At 41.4% G+C, this 20,287-nt stretch overlaps 1 protein-coding gene across 1 annotated transcript in view; it reads right to left on the bottom strand.

Moving 5' to 3' along the window:
- Positions 1–20,287, bottom strand: part of LOC138537904 (complement factor H-like) — a 763,015-nt gene that overhangs the window by 120,154 nt on the left and 622,574 nt on the right. The window contains exon 10 of the mRNA XM_069641488.1: positions 10,691–10,888. Within this exon, the coding sequence (XP_069497589.1) occupies positions 10,691–10,888 (198 nt within the window). The remainder of the gene's footprint in view (positions 1–10,690; positions 10,889–20,287) is intronic.

Here is a 20,287-nt window from a genome sequence, read left to right as displayed (position 1 = left end):
AACAGTGTACATTATACATTGACATGCTGGCAAAAGATGCCGAAAGGGACCGTGGTTATAGATGGGTCAGTTAACAAAAGCAGTTGTAAGCAGCTTTAAAAAACAGGGGTCAAAATAAGGTAACTGGGCGCTTGAAAGCCTTGGTTTTACATACAAGGTGAGGCAGAATATGTTAAAATATACATTATAGATTAAAATATACATTATACAATGACATGCAGGAAAGGCTGTTGAGAGGGACCCTGGTTACAAATGGGTCAATTAACAACAGCATTTGTAAGCAGTTTAAAAAAACAGGGGTCAAAATAAGCGATGGTTTAGCAGGAGGAGGTATACGCATCTTAGAGTGTGGGTTTGTTGCTCAACCAGTCTTTTAGTTTAGCTTTGAAAGTGAGGAAGGAGGGTTCTTGTCTAATGGGGATAGGTATGGAGTTCCAGCGTTTGGCGGCTTGGATTGGGAAACTGGCTCCTCCAGCAGTTTTTAAGCTGAATCTTGGTACCACAAGGCTGTGAGATTGGGCTGAACTGGTGGTACGTGTGGGTTGGTGTTTGTAGATTTGTCAGACAGGTATTTGGGTGCTGAGTTTGAGAGGCATTTGTGTGCGATAGCCAGGGTACATAGAGTGATTCTATTATGGATAGGCAGCCAATTAGCATTGTGTCTAATAGTAGAGATACGGCTGGATCTAGGTAGGCTGAGTGCTAGTCTCAGTGAATTGTTCTGGAGGACCTGGAGCCTGTTTAGTTTGTATTCAGAGGAACCTAGGAATAGTGTGTTGCAGTAGTCTAGTTTAGACATTGCCAGTGCTCTAGCTAGCGTTAGACAGCTGATAGTAGAAAGGTACGATTTGTAGCTCTAAATCAGTTTATTTGTATATGCTGCGGAGGTCGCCAGGCTGCTGACTTGTTTTTTAAGTGACAGCGTTGAGTCAAGGTAGACCCCAATGTGTGTATCTCTTTGGATACAGTGATCACGTAATTGTCAATGATGAAAGATGAGTAGCTAGGGTCCAGTTTATTCAGTCGTGCCTGAGTGCCCACGATCATGAGCTCAGTCTTATCGTCATTGAGACATAAGCTATTGGTGGCCATTCATGCTTAGATTTCCAAGTAAATATCATTCAGTAGTTTTGAATCTTGGTCATAGCATCACGTGGGGGGATGAGGACTTGAGTGTCATCCGCATAGTTGTTATAGATGACACCCAATTTGTCCAGGCGATCGAATAGTAGCTTCGTAAATATAGTATATAGTGTGGGTGACACACACGAGCCTTGAGGGACTCCACAGAGTCTGGGTGTTGGATCAGCTGAGGCTGAGGGGGAGAAGATGCTGGTGGTCCTATTGGAGAGGAAGGAGTTAACCCAATCCGAAGCATTAGTGGAGAATGCTGCAGCTGTAGTGAGGTGCTTAGTAAGAATTTGGTGGTCGACGAGGTCAAAGGCAGCAGATAAATCAAGGAGTAGAAGAATTGCTAGCTTGCCTTCGTCCTTCGCCTCGTCCATTTGAATCTTAAGGTCAAGGAGTGCAGTCACGGTACCGTGTCTGGGCCAGAAGCCTGATTGTCTGAGGCCTAGAAGTATGTTATCTTCTAAGTGCTTCTGAATTTGCAAATAGGCCTCTCGATCCAGGATTTTCAGAAGGAACGGTAAGGTAGTAATGGGCCTGAAGTTGGTGGGGATATTTGGATCAAGGTTGTTTTTTTTTAAAAGGGGCATAACCCATGCTTTCTTTAGATTGTTTGGTACCTGGTTAGATGAGAAGGACACATTTATCAGTGCAGTGATAAACAGGGATAGTTTTTTTTGCTCCATCCTTGATGATGGAGGCTGGGCAGAAGTCCCCCTGGCAGTGAGAGGGTTTAAGGATTTTTATGATGTCTTCTACTTCCTTAGGTGTTACATGGGAGAAAGTGAAGGGAGTACAAGTTGGAATATGTTTTGATGAATCCGGTGCAGAGAGGGATCCATTTTGGAGACTCGTCTTTTTGGATTTAATCTTTTTTGTAGAAGGGTGATTTTGTCAGCAAGAGCTAGCTGGATTTTAGTGGACCATTCTGCGTCTTTAATGCTGTCCTGAGAGGGAGGTGCTGGGGCTTCAAGCTCTTTTAGGATGTTGAAATGCTCCTTGGTACTTAATTTGGCATTGTGGATTCTGGAATTATAGGCTTCTTTTTTTGCAGATAGGATAGCCGCTTTGTAGGTGGTGGAGGCTGATGTGAATACGCTTTTATTAGCATTGGTAGGAGAATGCCACCAAGCGGATTCTGCAGATCTTTTGATGTTTCTGAGGATTTTTAGTTCTGGGGTGTACCATTTATTGAGGTGTGCGATGGGTTTTGCTTTTCTTAGTTTGAGTAGTGCTGAAGTGTCTAGGGCTGATTTAAGGGTATCATTATAGAGGTCAACCAGTTTGGTTGGGTCAAGGTTGATGAACTTCGACTCATCTAAAATGTTGTTAATGAGAGCTGGAGGTTTTCAATAGTGATGCTGCAGCAGTTTCTTGAAAGGGTGGGGAGCCTGATATAGCTTTGGAAGGTGTGGATCCAAGAATGGAGAGCAGGATGAGGTGATGATCCAACCAGGCTACTGGGTTGCTTTGGAGAATGGTAATGGAACAGTTGAGGTCTGACACCCAGTCCAGCCATCTCCCTTTGGAATGTGTTGGTGGTGTTACTCTGTGTTTGAAGCCCTGCTTTGTGATGGTGTTTTCCACAGCTAGGGCATGCAGGTCATTGGGGTCATGAAGAACAAAGTTGAAGTCTCTTAGGAGGATGGTTTGAGATCCGATTTTGGTGTCGGTGGAGAGGAGATTAGTGATATCTTCCTCAAAGGAGAGACCAGTGCCTGGGGGCCGGTAGAGGTGGTGAATGAGAATCGTTTGGGTGGGTGAGAATCCTTTATCAGAGTGCATAGTCAAAGTCACTCTTGTTTGCCTTGGTTTTTCTCCATCATAGCACTTCCACTGTGTCATAGTCCTTCTCCTTCATCATATTATGTTGCCATAGTCTTAACCTATGGCCCCTCCTTCATCATGGTACTTCTCATGAGTCTTCATATGGGAATTTCTCCTGTGTCTAGGACCCTCTTCATCAAAGACCTTCTCTTTCATTATAGTCCTTCTTTGTCATGCTATTCCTTCATCATAGTCCTTCTACTGCTTCATAATCTTTAGTCACAATCTTTCTTTATCATAGTCATTCATCCTAGTTCTTCTGAGTCATCATTGTCATTTGTCCTAGTCCTGCTTCTTGATAGTCCTTTATCATATTACTTTGGCATAGTCTTTGGCCACAGTCCTTTGTCACAGCCCAACATCATAGTGCATCTCCTTTGTCAAGGTTCTTTGTTATAGTACCTCTCCCTCAGTGTAGCCCCTCACTCAAGTCCTTACCTTTCTTCATAGTACGTCATAATTGTTCTTTACCTTTGTCCATCACCCTTGTTATTTTCGGTCATCACAGTCCTTCATCATAGTCCTTCCACCTAGTCTTTCTCCTTCATGAAATGTTCTTCACGCTAGTTCTGTATAATAATGCTTTTTCATAGTTCTTCTTCATCATAATAGGAAATCATAATCATTCACCTTCATCATTGTCATAGTCCTTCATTTTCGTTACAGTGCTTCTCCATTGTCATAGTCATCCACCGTAGCCCTCTCATTCATTATATTCTTTCATCGTAGTCCTTTGTTATAGTCGTTCTCACTCATCATAGTCTTTTTTTAGTCCTTCATCATAGTCATGTACGTCATCATAGTCCTCAGTTATCATAGTCCATGATATTTCTTCTAGTTTTACATGGTCATTCATCATAGTGCCTCTACTTCATCATATTCTTCTATCATAGTCTTTCACCTTTGTCACAATCCATCTTCATAGTATTTTTCCTTGTAAAAGTCCTTTTTCATAGTGTGTCTCAAACATAGTGCTTTATCCTAGTCTTTCTTCATAATAGTTAATCGTCCTAGTCCTTCTCCTTCATCGTAGTCCGCCGTACCAGCCCTTGTCCTTCATCAAAGACCTTCCTACTAGTCCTCTGCATTCATCAAAGTGCATTGTCACAGTCCTTCCCCTTCAACAATGTCCTTCATCTTAGTCCTTCATAGTCCGTCTCCTTCTGCATAGTCCATTATAGTGCCTTGTCATAGTCTTTTCCTTTATCTTGGTCTTTCTCAATCTTAGTCCATCTCCAATGTCATGCTCCTTCTCCATCGCCATTATACATGTTCATGGTACTTCTCATTTGTCCTGCTCCATACCCTTCATCGTAGTCCTTTGCTTTTATCATATTACGCCTTCTTCATCATAGTCCTTAATACTAGTCCTTCTCCTTTGTTTATTCCTGCTCACTTTGCTTCATCATAGTCCTTCTATATCTTAGAACTTCATAATAATCCTTGGTCATATTCCTTCTTCATAGTAATTCTTCTTTGTCCTCTTTCTTCATCATAGTCCTTCACCTTAATGCTTGTCCTTTTCCCTGCATAGTCCTTAGTCATAGGGTGTTTCCTTCATCATAGTCATTCTCCTTTATCCTAGTCCTTCTTCTTCATCATAATCCATTGCTCTAATAATTCCACTTTATGCTTGTCCTTCTCCTTCATGATTGTCCTATGTCATAGTTCTTTTTTTATAGTCCTCCTCCTTTGTGAATGTCTTATATTGAAGTCCTTCTCCTTCAATCTAGTCCTTCATCATACTACACCATAGTCCTCCTTCATTCAAGTCCTTCACTGTTCATTGTCCTTTAGCACAGTCCTTCTAGTTTGTTCTAGTTCTTCTCTATTATAGTCACATTTTATTATCAAAGTCCATTTCCTTTGTCACAGACCTTAGCCATAGTCCTCCTCATTCATTATAGTCGTTCATTCATTATAGTCGTTCATCCTAGTCCCACTGCTTCCACAGTTTTTATTCTCTCATTATAGTCCTTTGCCATACTCCTTCTACTTTGTCCTGGTCTATCCCCACCATCCTAATTGTTCCCATTCATCATAGTCCTTCTACTTTTTCCTCATACTTCATCATATTTTTCCTTCATCATAGTCCTTTCATTTGTCATAGGTATTCATCATAATTCTTCTCCTGTTTCACAGACCTTCATCCTACTCCTTCCCCTTCATCACTTCACCTCATCATAGTCCTTCTCCTTCATTATAGTCTTTTTTATTATTTGTTGGTGTTATCATATATTTTTAACGCACAAACCTAGCTCATGAGCAATGGAGACCTGTAAATACCATAGCAAAATATATTGTCTGCAGAAATGTACAAAGTCATCAAGTAAACATTCGTAACAATTATCACATTAAAAAAAAGGATGGGGTGTGAACAAAAATCTAGAATCTATCTAGGTTACGCCACAGCATTGTTGGATTATCCAGGACAGTAGGACACTTTCCAAAAGTGAAGGAGATTAGAGCAGTCTGGATGTCCCTGGGATTGTGTTCAGAGAGCCGGGGCACATCATGAGAAGGCCTGTTTCCTAGCTTTCTACTTGTCAGCATGTCTAGATTCCAGTCTGGTGATTGTTTTATAGCAAGATGGATATGAGCCACCAGATGTTTGTAGTTTTACCTTCAGGTAGGCCAGCGTACCAGTGTTGGTTGTTTTGTATGTGAGACATGCAGTTTTGAACCAGATCCTAGCTGGGATTGTGTAATGCCTTACCTTGGAGGATCTCAGCAGGAACTCTAAGGTAATCCACTAGACTTCACCTCTCCTGCTTAATACTAGAAGGGTAGGAGCCCGATAGAGGGAATGGGGATATATGTTATGACCTTCTGAAAACTTCCCCCTTTTGCCTGTCTGTAACGTGAAACGAGATTGGAACAACTTTTATTACCTTTCTTAAGTGAAACACCCACTCAGCTCTCACTGTTTCCTCCTGTTGCCTGGGCGTTAAGAGGCTGGTTCCTTTAAATGATCCAAGGTAGTCACTGCACTGTGCTTGGTTTAAGAGACCTGTTCCTTCAGGCTAGGAATGTGTCCCCTTGTCCCAGTTAACCAATGTGTATACACACACAAAAAAAGCTGGTGCCCAAATCTCCTTTATGGTCCTGCACAATGTACCTCTGTGCGTACCAATCCAGGTACTAGTTATTTAAGTGTTTTTCTTGCTCTTCCTTGCAGGATTCAATGAAGCACCCAAGACCAATGAAGTCAACAATGGTGGTCACAGAACCCGCCCAAGGTAAGTATGCAATAACAATGTCTTGTCTCAAACAATAACTTAATTGTATGTAACAAGTCATTTTTTTCACAACAGGCTACCTCAATGGATGTTAATACACATAATATCCACTGCAGGAGAAAATGAGGACTAAGATGCAAGTATGTGCATGCACACTTCAGAACACTGAGCAAAGGGTGTCGTTGTGGGTGCAGCTTCAATCGCCTTGTAGACAGGATGGCTGCTGTGAGTACCACCGTCTTGAATGATTATGCAGGCTTCTGGGCGTTGTGGTCCGAGCCTCTTACTACTCCAGTGCCTTATTAAACTTCTCCATCTTCTTGGCCCAGAAAGGTACATTTTGGGGGCTCTTTTCAAGGGGTTGGCCAGTATTCTGTGTGGGCTACTGGATGATGATGTGAATTGATTGGGATGCTTAGAGCATATGACAGACTGGGATTCAGTGTAACTCACACGAAGTAGGGGTGATGTGGTTACATGTTGATGTCCTCTGTGCATAGATGGTAAACTGATGCTGAGTCTTGGTGAAGCACATACATTCTATTCTTGCTGCAAACCAATTGTTATCAAGTAGTACATATCTTCCTATCCCTGGTCTCATATATCATATATGTCTTTAATCTATTTTAGAGTAGCAGAATGCCATTTTGGGCTTTTTGGAAACTGATTTCTAAGGGTTATATCTTTCTTTAGGACTTCATTTAAGGCCCTGGCTGGCTGATAGGGGCTTTAAAGGTGTTGTTTGTCATTATTGGTATTATTGGTCTTTATTGAAACATCTACAATCAATATTTCTCTCTCCTCTGGGTATATTCCCAGTGCTCTGAAACATGCAGTGGTTATTCCTCGGCTTAGGAAACCCTCTCTTGAGCCTTCTGTTTTTTTCAAATTTCCGTCCTATTTCGCTTCTTCCTTTTCTCATAAAACAGCTATAGTCTTTGGTGTCCCCTCTGCTTTCAGTGTCATTTGCTGTGCTCCTGGCTGACTGTACTCAGTCTGCGTTTCTTTCACCTCTTTGCTCTGAGCCTGTTCCTCTACCCTGCGGTGTTCCACAGGGCTCTGCTCTTTCCCCTACTCTATTTAACATAAATATTCGGCCACTACTCTGCCTCATGCATTCCCACTGCTTCCGGTGTTACTCCTATGCCGATGACATGCAGATCATGGTTTGCCTGGATATCGCTCGACCTGATACTGCTGCATGGCTTAGGGGTTGCCTTGAAGACTTGGGCTCATGGATGGCCGACAACTGGCTGAAGCTGAACGGTGTAAAGACGGAGGTTGTGGTTGTTGGCACCTCCAGCCCTCTGTCTTTCTGGACCCCTGACTTTTGGCCTATTACTCTTGGCCCATTTCCTTCTCCTGCCACCTCTGTGAAGAATCTGGGGCTGAAAATCTCCTTGTCTCTCTCTATGTGCGGCCAGGTCACTTCAGTTTGTAAATCTGGCCATTTTAAACTTAAAATTCTACAGAAAGTTCTCGAGTTTATTCCTGTGCAATTTCAGGCACCCGTGGTGACTGCTCTTGTACCTAGCAACATTGATTATTGCAATGCACTATATCTGGCTTAACCTGTTTATCTTATCCACCATCTGCAGCTTCTTCAGAACGCTGCGGCCAGGTCTGTCATCTGCCCCCCTTTTGGCACCCATATGTCTCTTCGTCTTCGACAGCTTCATTGGCTTCCGGTCGAGAAGCGTGTCCTTTTCAATTAACTCTGCATGATACACAGAACCTTCTAGCAATGTGGCACTGAATACTGTGCATACCAAATTTTCCCCTTATGTTCCCCCAAGACTACTTCAATCACAATCTGCCTTCCAGATCCAAATCCCTTGGGTCGGACTCTCTTTTGTGGATGGCCGTGCTTTCTCGGTCACTGCGGCCAGGGCCTGGAATTCTCTTCCCCTGTCCCTGCGTTCAACCTCTGATCATCAATACTTTTGTATTTCTTCATCAACATTCATTTACACAATCTCTTTGAAAGCAACATTTCTTTGAAACAATAAATGTACAATATATCAAAATGGTTCTTAAATTAAATGTATCCTGGTATGATTTCAAAATCGTTTACATTAAATAAATCAATTGTCCATTTTGTATGTTTACTATTAGTTGATTATAGTTGAATTGATCATTCTGGGCCTGATTCACAGAATCATTTTATAATGCTGCAATCCCATAGTAAAACACTCTGTGAATCAGGCCCTCTGTCTTTAAGTGTCTCGAAATAACATATGTCTGATTCTTATTAGTCTAAATCAAAAGTTCCCTTATTTTCTCCAACATAGGAACCTATATCATATGGCTCACAGTCATCGGAAGTTTGAGTCAATATTGCTGGTCCTCTTTGTGCCTGTGGCATACAATCAACTTCTACATCTCTTTTAGCTGTGCCATTCTCCTTTCGCATTTGGAATCCATCACGCTATACTAGGCCACTTGTGTGATGCAGCAATTCATTTAGTTTAAGGTACTTGCTCTTCACTTGAGGGAGGCATGATGATAGAAAAAGCTAAAAACCACAAAGCACACCAATTCAGACGTTGGTTCAGTTGATTCAAGATATTCTGCAAAACCTTAAGATGTTAGGTAAATGTGATTTGAGGTGCAGGGTTGAAGTACTCAGACTTGGTGTCTAGAATGGCACTATAACAAACAATTGGTTTCCTAATTTAGGAAACCCGCGTCACCTGCACACTATCTGTGAGGCGAAAAGCCTATATATATTTTTTGGTATCAGAGGCTAGGTCTGTTGTACCATACTCCACACCGGGAGTTCAGGACCAGACCTTTCCTCTTGGTTTGTAGAAAGATGTCTTTTAGCAATTGTCAAATATTTTTGGCCTTATTACACCGAGGTGATTTTCAGAGACAGCACAGTTAATATTTGACAATTCAATTTTGATCTAAAACAAATATTTACTCGTATTAAGAATACAAACAATATATATAGGCTTTTCGCCTCACAGATAGTGTGCAGGGGATGCGAGTTTCCTAAATTAGGAAACCAATTGTCTTTTGGAAGCATGATACTAACCAGCATGGATAGCACCAACAATCAAGATCCAATCTGCTACTTCACCATTTAGTACTTAAACTTCAAAAACATATTCACCATCTCAGTAGGTTCCTAGTGCCTCAACCATTGACAATGGAGCCATGAAGGCTACTTGCCAGCCTCCACCGTAGACATGATATGATATGACAGTTATAACGCGTCCATACACAATTGTTTCAAGTTGCGACAAGGAAAGGGAGGGAAGACAAAGGGAGGACAAGACAATGATCTTAGTAGGCTTGAAGAGGCATTGGATAACAGCTACGATATCAGCTCTGGCGCATTGAATGCCGGTGGAAGAGACCAGTATTCTCTACAAATTACCCACTTTCTTCTGAACAAGTACAATTCATAAGGCATCGATTTACTTGGAGACCAAGAGTGTTTCATTGTATGTTTCCTAAAAATGAACCCATTAACGGACTCCTATGGGAATGTAAAACAAATGGGGAGATGTTCAACAGCAGCTCTGATTTGCCCCAGCTACATTTCTCCAGATTCTGAAAACTTAAAACTGAAGCAAATCTTGAGATGCTTGGAACATCTCTGAGTCCCCTTGGTTCATTTTTCGGGACCCAAGTGACTTGTAAGCCCCCTTGTTGACATTGCTGAAATGTCTTACCTGAACCAAACTGTTTAGGCACCCAGAGTGCCATACTATACCTATGTGCATTGTCTGTGTTGTGTTTACATTGCCAGGTTTTTGCGAGTGTTATTAGTTAATGGATTGAATTTGTATTTTTTAATTAAAATATATATATTTTTTTATAGAACTTTGATTTGACATTATGTTATTCAGGAGTTTCTTTGCTTTTGGGTTGTCACAGTTGACAACTCACACCCCTCTTGAAGATATAGCCTTTTTCACGGCCCACATTACCACAAAAGGCAAAGAAGGTACATCTTTCAGGTTGTGCCTGTATCATCATTCTGAGTGGGTTCATTGCTGATTTAGTATTAGTTTGGGGTTGAGTAGGCAGTTGCGTGTGTGTGTGTGTGTGTGTGTGTGTGTGTGTGTGTGTGTGTGTGTGTGTGTGAGAGAGATAGACAGAGAGAGAGAGAGAAACAGAGAGAGAGAGACAGAGAGAGAGAGTGTGTCGGGGAGAGAGAGGCACAGAGACATTACAGGCACAGAGTTGAGAGCCATAAGTGTCCCTGAAGTCAGATTAGAGACATATGGAGGAGGGAGTGGGATGTAAATAAATTAATAATACAGATTGGCAAACCCTTCACATGAGGTGTGTGTATTTTCATGTGTATAATAGTTTATGCACCCAACTTATAATTATGCCAGTCTCCTTTGCACTATATGTTTGAGGGCGGGTATCCTGGTTCCTATGCAAACCAATATATTCATGATATTCCTACAAGCTGGAGACACAGGGAAACACATTGCCTTTGCATCTGGAAGTACCCATAAGTCCATTTCACTTACTTGGGTTAATGCATGTAGGATATTCCAATCCAATCAAAGTACATTTCACAAAGAGTGATTGTCGCCTTGGCGCCTTAGATCCATATTTACAACTGAATTTGATCACTTCGCCTTCAAGGAAAGACATTCTGTTCATGTGATTCCGGGTCAATTCTAAATTATGCTCTGCTAGCTTCTCTGATGTTACTTGACATGTACCTGCAAAACATTGTTGAAGAAAACTCACTTAACTGAAACCAGAAATGACTAATGGCATTCATGTAGACAGTACACGTTAAAGCATGCACATTATTTTTTTTACCATACAATGGGATCTACAGAACTATAAAGTCACATACTTATACTGTATCTTACCTGTCTCTATATAACTAAATGTGTAATGTATGCTAAGTAACTACATTTGTAACGGACGTAATGCGTCCAGATACCTGAGGGTTAGATGCGCTATATAAATAAATAAATGCATACATACATAAATACCTAAATACATCCTACTGAACAGACCTGCAGCAAAGTCGTTGTTTGGCAGATGGTCTTGTGTTCCCTTATGATGTAAGTGCAGATAGACTAAGTTACAGACCCGCCATCAGTCCTGAACTGCTTCACTTGTCAAAGCATAGGGTAGATGCTCAAAGTGAAAACTCAACCAATAGAGCAAAATAAGTGGGCCTTTTTAAACATATAGGGCCTCATTACACGGTAGGCAGTGGACACCGCCTTGGAGGAAAGGGGAATTACCGCCCTATTCCAAGGTTGGCAGGGCGGTAATTCCCCCTTCCCCCATTGCCCTTCCCCATTCTCATTTTTGCCCCATAGGACTGTATGGGAATGGGGAAGGCGCTAATTACGGTGCCGCAAATTGCGGTAACCTAATTAGCACCCTGGTCCCTTTGCGGGTTGGTTTTTAACGCCTGCTAAACAGCAGGCGTTAAAGTACCAACCCGCAAAGGGACCTCGTAGTAAGGCGGTAAGGGTTTAACGGTACCGGTGCCCTTACCGGTACCGGTGCCCTTACCGCACTACGTGTAATGAGGCCCATAGTTCATATAGAACATATAGTTCATCCACTACTTTCTAGAAAGTATTAAACACTATAAACAAGGAAAGATCCTACCACCATTTATTAAGAACATGATTGAGACTTTTATTTTTAATTTGCATAGGGAATTATATTAAAACGTATTGATTATTTTTTTCAATATGCATGAAACAGTTGCATTTGACAAGTGAACGTTGGTAAAAAAAAAAATTGCCAGTTTGGTAAAAAAATAACTGGTAGGGTTCTAAACTACTATGAATATAAAAGCACAACATGCATGGGGCATTACATATTTTTACAACATGCTGGTTGGTGCAGATGTTACTACTCGTTATCAAAGACTGAAACATAAAACAATCAGGAAACTAGAGAGGTCATAGAACACAGTTAATCGGCGCAATCAGCTGACAAGATATCTCAGCGGGTTGTGCGCTTGCTGATCTGGTCTGCAGGTCACAGGATGGAATCCCGGCAGGGCAAGGTCAGCCTATTATCCTCCCGATGTCGATAAATGAGTACCTACTTTGGTTGGGTGATAACTGTAAGTAAAAATGTTCTTTTCAAAGTGTTATATAAATAATTCATTATTATCAACTACTACAATGAGCCAAGATCCAGCACTTTATTGGTCAACTAAAATGATGGCCAGTTTAGACTATTTGTTTCAGTGACTTAGCCTTAGTCAGGTCTAGATATTTCAAGGGTGTCACCGTCAATTCACAGTATTCATCGGTGACTTTCATGCAGGCAAATAAACAAAGTTGCTTATTTTACAGGATGCAACGTTCACATTATGTTATTTTCTGGTAGCTGAACACTCTTGAAAAATGTGGAACACACTATTGACCAACAGTTACTCTGTCAATAGTTTTGTAAGGGTGGCCGGCAACCCCATGCATTTTATACACTCAAGAAGTAAGATACAGTCCGATGTCACATGGATAGTCAACTGTGACTCATTTGTTTAGTTTCAGCTGTTAGGTGGCACAAACCGCCAGCTATTAGCCAAAACTATTTCATGGGAGTACAGATAGGGGGAAATGGCATCTGAGGAGGGACACAACGCTTGTAGGTGTTGTTTGGTTATTTACCCAGCCATTGACTGCCCATCACCATCACCATTCTAATCCCTATGGCCGTTCCCCTCCATTTCCTGCACCTCCCTGCCCAAAACACATCCTCCTGGTACCTCTCTGAGCTCGCTCACCTGGAGCTGAAGATGTCTGCCAGTGTTTTTTTTAAGCAGCCTGAGAGTTAATTACTTAAATGGAGCTGTAAATGAATTTCTGGTGTAATATAAATGCCTTGACTTGGTCTGCCTGCAACCACTCAGTTTATAAGCACTATGCGTGCCCTTCACTGAAGTCCTTTAAAAACAAGTGTTGGCAAAACCAACAGTTTTGATATGTGTGTAAGTATTGGGAATTTGATAGGTGCTGATATTATATGCACAGGAGTAATCACACCATTTTGCAGATGCTACGATCAATGTCAGATAGTACCAGTAAGGCCAGACTTTCCCATGCTTACACAAACGACAAAACGTTTGGCATTGACAATGCTTGTTTCAGTGGCTGTTGCTTCAAAACAAACAAACGTTCATATTTGATTGTGCTGTTGCTGTTATAATGAAAGCCCCTCCATATAGCAAACAATGTCATGGGGTTATGTCTGTTCCGATACAAACGTGAGTTCCATGGATGTAATTTTAGGGGGGCAAAGGTGTTTGTCCTTCCAACTTTTTGCACTCCCCCACATTTGGCAGGGGCCTTTCCTTTAGATGTCATGTTCCCTCCAACATTTTCAGCAAAGTTACTCCACTGAGTGACATTGTTAAAGCAAGCGATTGAGCGAAAACCTGCTTACGCTCAAATCCTCACATTTCTGCCCCTTGCAGAGTGTTTCATTAAAGCGGCAACATGAAAGTGCCAACATAAAAATATAGAACATTGCCTTTCGCATAAAGTGCTCTCTCTGCACGTATCCCCGTCTCCATCAACCGGGTGCACTTGGACCCCCCTCCTATGTGCACTTACATGATCCATATGTTCTGTGCTGTAGATCGTCTGTATGTTTTGTATGTTCTCCCTGTCTTCACCCCTTAATCACACTGTTTAAAACTGCAGAATCGCTGTCAATAAATTATACCATACCATCTGACTGACGGCTCTAAATTAAATGCTTCCTTACTGCACTTTCAGAGACAAAATGGTGGATGACATGAGTTGAAGCCGTAACATGCTGCGTGCGTTCTGCACACAGATAATGCCTGCCTGCTTCAGTCGACCTTGTAGCACAATACCAGCTTACCTAGACAATAGAGAACAGCAGATCAAGTCTGTTGTCTTTTCTTATTGCTGTCCTCAATGACAGATCATGAAAACTGGTTTAAATTGAAAAGATTTAAAATGTGATTGTGGGTACTGTATAATATAGCACATGGAGATGGTTATTGACCTCCTCTTAGCCAATAAAGAATGTTTAGGTTGCAGTTAACAACTACTGGCACAAATTATTTAACATTTGCATCTGTGCAAAATATTGAGCAATTGCTTTGATGATACAAAATGGAGCAAACCGATTTTGTCGCAATCCATATTATCTAAAAACATTTCCATTAGGGCAAACATGAATCAGACTCTTTTTTTGTATTATTTTTCCTGCATAACATAAAAAAAAGATTTTTATTTCTTTGAATGTTATGCAGCCAAAGCAGCCTGCTTCAATTTTGCCATAGTACAAAATATTTGTGATAATATGGATTAGGGACAAACCTGTCTGCGCATTTCCATATTACCTAAACCGCGAAATTGGTGCTAAATTCGTTTGCGATGCTTTTTTGCAGAAGTGCATAGCTTTGATATTCTGGCCCCTGGTATTGATCGTGCTCTGAACATTCTGTTTTCAAAAATCAGGCAGGGAAATGAAAGAGAAAGCTAAAACATGGGAAAATACTTTCACTTTCTTATAGAGAAACTGTTTCCTTTTACGTGACCTCAAATGCATGCTCATGTTAAACCCGTTTCAGTTGAACCAAGTTTGAAATTAAAGTGCCTAAATTATGCAAACTATTTTATTTGTATACTTCAAAATAAAACCACATTTAATTTACTAACTCAGTTGCCTAATTATTTTACCCAGCATTAAAGTAAAATGTTTTACTTCATCACCAAAACTCCAAAACATGTATTACTACTACCACTATGTGCTAATAGCCTTATAGACCTCAGAGTGGTAATTATCGCCTTTGACCCTTCCCCAGTTTATGGCCCTCAGCAAAACTTGGTTGCTGGTCAGTATCCCACAGTAATGACCACTCCCTCGGTCTATAAAGCTATAATAACATATGGCAGAATGTGGGACGTATATCCTGATAGAATATTACAGTCAGGTGGTACAGGCAGAGATCACTAGATTGATAAGAGTCTGGGAAGGATAGCTCAGGGGCAATACTGTGGTCTTGTAAACAAGAAAAAAAGACTACACTGAGCAGTTCGGGTTTGGTATTTATGTATTTATTATTTAATATAAAAGGATTGGGTTAAAACCTGATATGAGAAATGGCTCAACAGCAGTAAGGTGACATTTCATTCCATCATTTGGAAGAAAATGCTGACTGACATTTTCTTGGATACAGTATTTGGAACAGATGTGAATCTTTGCCACCACAGCTTGGTGGCATAATTAGACTTTTCTTCGATCTGGACTTACATGCTTGACATTTTAACGTGAAGATCTGGAAGAAATATTGTACCATTTTTTTGGAAGCATCTTAAGTGCATTCTATTTTTGAGAAAAACTAGCTGTTTTCAGTATGGGCTATTAGGTGGCAAAGCTACCTAAAAGCCGGAACTATTGCATTGCAGTACAGATAGGTAGAAGTGGCATATGAGGCACACACAGCTTGATGGTGCTGATTGGTCATTTGCCCACCCATTGACTGGCCATGGCCATGCTAATACTTAGGGCCATTGCCACCCAGCTCCGGCCCCTTCCCGCCCAAAACACCTCCTTGTGGGAATGGGTGAAATGACGTGGGCCAATGACTGTGAGGAAACATTTATTGCAATGCAAACCGTGACCCCCAGGCCTATGGACATTTGGAGTGCGTTCCTGGGATTTCTGGCATTGCACTAAAAGCATGTATCATAAGATCGTATCAAATATGCTATCTGAATACTGTGATTCGGTTATATGAAATATTGTACAATGATGTGAAGTGCTCCACTTTACTTCACGCTGGATGGTTATTTGACTGCGCCTGACGAACAAACATAAAGGTTTTAAAAAAAGAAACACCTCCCTGTGGGAACTCTTTCAGCTCCTTTTTCAAGCCTTACAATCAAAATGTGCACTTGAAGTGCCTGTCAATGTTTTTTCAAAGCAGCAATAGGCCTGTTACTACCACAACGGCTGTGCCTGGCAAATGCCTCTCCCAAACCTATTGTAAGAGGATTCAATTCAACACTACAGCTAAGTCAACGCCTAGTCTATAATACTGAATGGAAACCCTTATTGATATATCTTTATGTCCAGTTCATGCGTTCTGAATGACTACCCCTATATAACACCCCTCTCTTGGAATCCCCCTGACCCCACTGAGCCGAGAAGTAGTTCTGTTTTGCAAGTTAAAAGGTTTATTTGATAATTTAAACAAGAGATGTATATATCACACCTTATAATAAATTAATAATTGAATAGCACACTTAATCTGATATGATAAAGATTAACAACGGAGAATCTGGCACTAACACGCTTCTCTATAATCAATAAGGAGTTGACATGAAATGGATAAGGTAGCACACTGGTAAACAGGAACAAAAGTATAATGTGGTAGAGGATGCTTTATGTAAGCTCAGGTGGATGCAATATTCAATGAATGCAGTACAGAAAATACTCAATATGATTTCAACCAAACAATGTAATCACTTTTCTCTGGCAATCCCCTCCCCCCCTTGATGCAAGGCAAGGAAATGGAAGGAAAACACACAGTTCTCAGAAATGCAATCAAATGTGATTCAGTTCACCCCAGCAAGCTTAGACAACAGAAGTTTAAAAACACAGGCCCAAATTGCTTTGATATGTGCTGGCAATGAATTAAAAAATATGCTAACATGCTTTTAATTCCCTTTCAGAGGTTCAGGGTGAGTGATAGCCACTCTCTATGAATTCAGGATCACCTTAACAATGCTTTAGTAGTAACTAGCAGGTAAACGAAGTTTTTGGCAAGGAAAAGCAAAACTGCTGTCTTTTTACACGTGAAGAAATTTGCAAATCGCGGCAAAATTCGCGGATGCGCCGAGCGCTATTACAGAGGAACCACAAGGACTATCTCTATCGTTTTGGGGTCCTAGGAAAGCCTAGGATCTCAGCTTCAAAATGAAAGTTACTGCAAGTTAAGATATGAGCGATTTTGTGAAGGTCGTTTTTCAGATTTGAAATTTTAAAGTTCAAAAAGACAAGTGCAGCTTGCAACTAGGAAATGACAAGTGACAGCTTTACAAATGACAGGTGACAGTTAGGAGGCAGTTCTACTTAGATTAAAATAGGATTGAATTATATTATTTTAACTAGGAGATTGGTTCTACACAGTTTTCTAGGTACTCACACTATATTCTTGAGTGAAATGGGCCTCATCACGGATCTGGTCAGGGTTTTAGACTCGCCTCTGGTCTCTGCACTTCACAGTGATCTGGGTCTCTCTCTTTCTGGATCTCTGGTCTGGGTCTCTAGTTCTGGATAGATTGAAGTCTCTAGTTTGGCTCTCTGGAGGTTTGATGGAGGTAAAGTATGGATTTTTCCGGCAGAGCGTCCCGCTGCAGATGGAATTGAAGGTCCCTATCTGTCCTGTCTGTCTGCTTTTATGTCTTTAGAATGTGGGTGTGTTCTAGCATCACTGACCCTACCTCTCTCTCAGCTTCTAATTGGTCAAACTTCCATTTATCATTTGATTGGGGAATGAACTGTGAGTCAGAGGGATGTCATTTTATGGCTTGCAGATAGGACACTCCTCTGTCAGATTGCACACATTCTATATTTGATAATAAAAGACATATTTCACAGTTACACAGTTGCTTGAAATTACATATACATGGTGTGGCTGAATTTAGCCATGTCTCTGTCCAAATCTGCTGTTTCTAAGAGCTTGCATTCAGAAATGGCACATAATTGACTTTTTAACTGATTTTTCAATTTCTGACATTGACCCAACTTTACATACATGTGCGCAGGGAGTATGGACATTAAGTGATGAAGTTTCAGATTTTTAACATGCATACATTTAGAGTAATATCCACTTTTCCGCTAAAACCCCCCTGAACACGCCACCGGGTCGAAAAACCTCTTAAACTGTGGGCAGAAAAATCACAAGAATTATGGTATCATTTATAAAATTTTCACATGTCCGCACCATGAATTATTCATCTTTTTCTAAACAATATTCTGGCTACAAAGGGGTGTGGTTTCCTCTCAGCACAAGGTAGAAATACTGGTTTTTCCAGTTCTGCCAAGCCAGCTTGCTCTCACAGGCAGTGCTCCTCCCCTTTCCTCAGGAGGAAGCCACTTTTTACGACCATTTACGACTCCTGCCAATAAAACCTTTGCCTGAGCCAGGACAGGGCTTTGTTCACTTTCCTGCAGAGCACAGGTAATTCAATTATCAGATAGATGGCATATCCTTAGTGTGGCCAGCAAAAAGGCAGATGGGCCTGGGAACACAGCTGTGACTCAAGTTTCACTCCTGATGGGGGTAGTTGCCAGGCAAATTGGAATCTCTTTAAGCTGTCATTTCTGTTCCCCAGTTTCTGCATTCAAATAAAACTAAACATTTTCACATATGCAGCTAGAAGGCTGATTCTAAGTTTAAAACTATGACATTTAAACAATTGCAACCTATGTGACACTCAAAAGTAGGTCACTCAGTCAATTTAAACATTTAGATTTTTTTTAGTGTCTTTCAGTCCAAATTTACTTAAACTGCTGAAATCCACAGCGCAGCCAGTCTTGTTATAAACCTTCAAGTCACTTCAGAATATAACTTTACATTGGATCCACCTCTCAGTAAGTCTTTCTTTAGCCTGCTTTGGGTTCATTCAGTTTTACACAAAAAAGTAAAATCTGGTGTGGTTTTAAAATGCCGGCTTTTGGATAGTGGTGAGTACTGGTACTGCACCCATTTTTGAGATTTAAGAAATGAATTCCCCACCATTCTAGGTTGCATTTGGCAATCAGCATTTCCATTCCCAATGGTTTCAGACTACTGTGCGGGTAGTCCAATGGTGGTTTTAAAGCGCTTTGAAGCTAACCGGCGCTACTGTTTTTCCTTTGGCAACCCATTTCCCTCATGGCAACCCGGCCTTTCATTCTCGCACTGGTGGGTGGCAAGTGAGGCAACCATTTCGGTGTGCGCACAAACTGCGCAGCTTTCCTGGATTTCGGCGCACATGTGGGTTTTCCGCCATCTTGAATTTTCTAAGCCCACAGCACCAAATGTTGTGGCATGATAGCTTAAACGTGGGTCAGGACACCCAACAAGCCCCCCCCCACGCGACTGAACTTTGAATTTGAGTCGATGGGGAGTCGCGTGCCCAAGGGTTTTGACCCACGCACCGGTCTGTCCGCATAATCTTCTTCCTACTCTGTAGATGGCACAGTTCATCATCTTCTTCTCCATCCGGTACTGATCGATCGGTTCTCCTCGCCGGTCCTGATGGGAATATTGGGCGGTACACTGGGCCCATTGGATCTTCGTTCCCGGTCTCCGGATCGTCCTCCTTGGCCAGTCTCAAGGTCTTCTTTCTCCTAGGACGACAAAGGAATAGCGGCAATACCTACTCATAGACGTTTTTCCACCACTGTTGAGATGGTGGGACAGCATATGCATTTCATCATGACGAAACATTACATTCTTATTTTGGTAAAAAACAGTATAACTAAGAGACAGTTTCATGCAAATCACAATATTTTAGAGACTAGATGTGGTATGTTTTATGATTGGAACAGAATTAGTCTGAGACAGTACCCGCTAGGATTCCAGAGGATTCCTCCAGTTGTTGCAGAGTGTGCCTGGGATGGCAACATTTCAACTGGTTTATGTGGACCCACTTGTCTTCCCCCTCTGCCGAACCGCCTTTGGGGATGTGGATTTTGTAGGCCACAGGTGAGATCTTGTCGATGATCTCAAAGGGTCCTTTCCATGTAGGCAAAAATTTGCGCTGCTTGGCCTGGTTCCTTTGGAAGTTGTATAGATAGACCCGGTCTCCCACCTGATATTCCTTCCTGGAAGTTTTCAGGTCATAATGGGTCTTCATGCTATCAGCTGATCTTTCTAGATTCCGCTGAGCATAAGCAAAAGCATGTTGGAGGTGTTTCCTTAAATTCTCTACATACTCATGAGTAGTGGAGGCATTTATCAGTGTCTGCTCTTGGGTCCTGTAGAGCAAATGCTGAGGAAGCACCATCTTGCGCCCAGTCATCAACTCAAATGGTGACATTTTGGTTGCAGATGAAGGGGTAGATCTGATAGCCATTAGGACCAGAGGTAATCGGATATCCCAACT

The sequence above is a fragment of the Ambystoma mexicanum genome, chromosome 1q, assembly GCF_040938575.1.
Source record: "Ambystoma mexicanum isolate Mex_15411 chromosome 1q, UKY_AmexF1_1, whole genome shotgun sequence".
Lineage (NCBI taxonomy): Eukaryota > Metazoa > Chordata > Amphibia > Caudata > Ambystomatidae > Ambystoma > Ambystoma mexicanum.
This window is presented reverse-complemented; position numbering and strand designations above follow the sequence as displayed.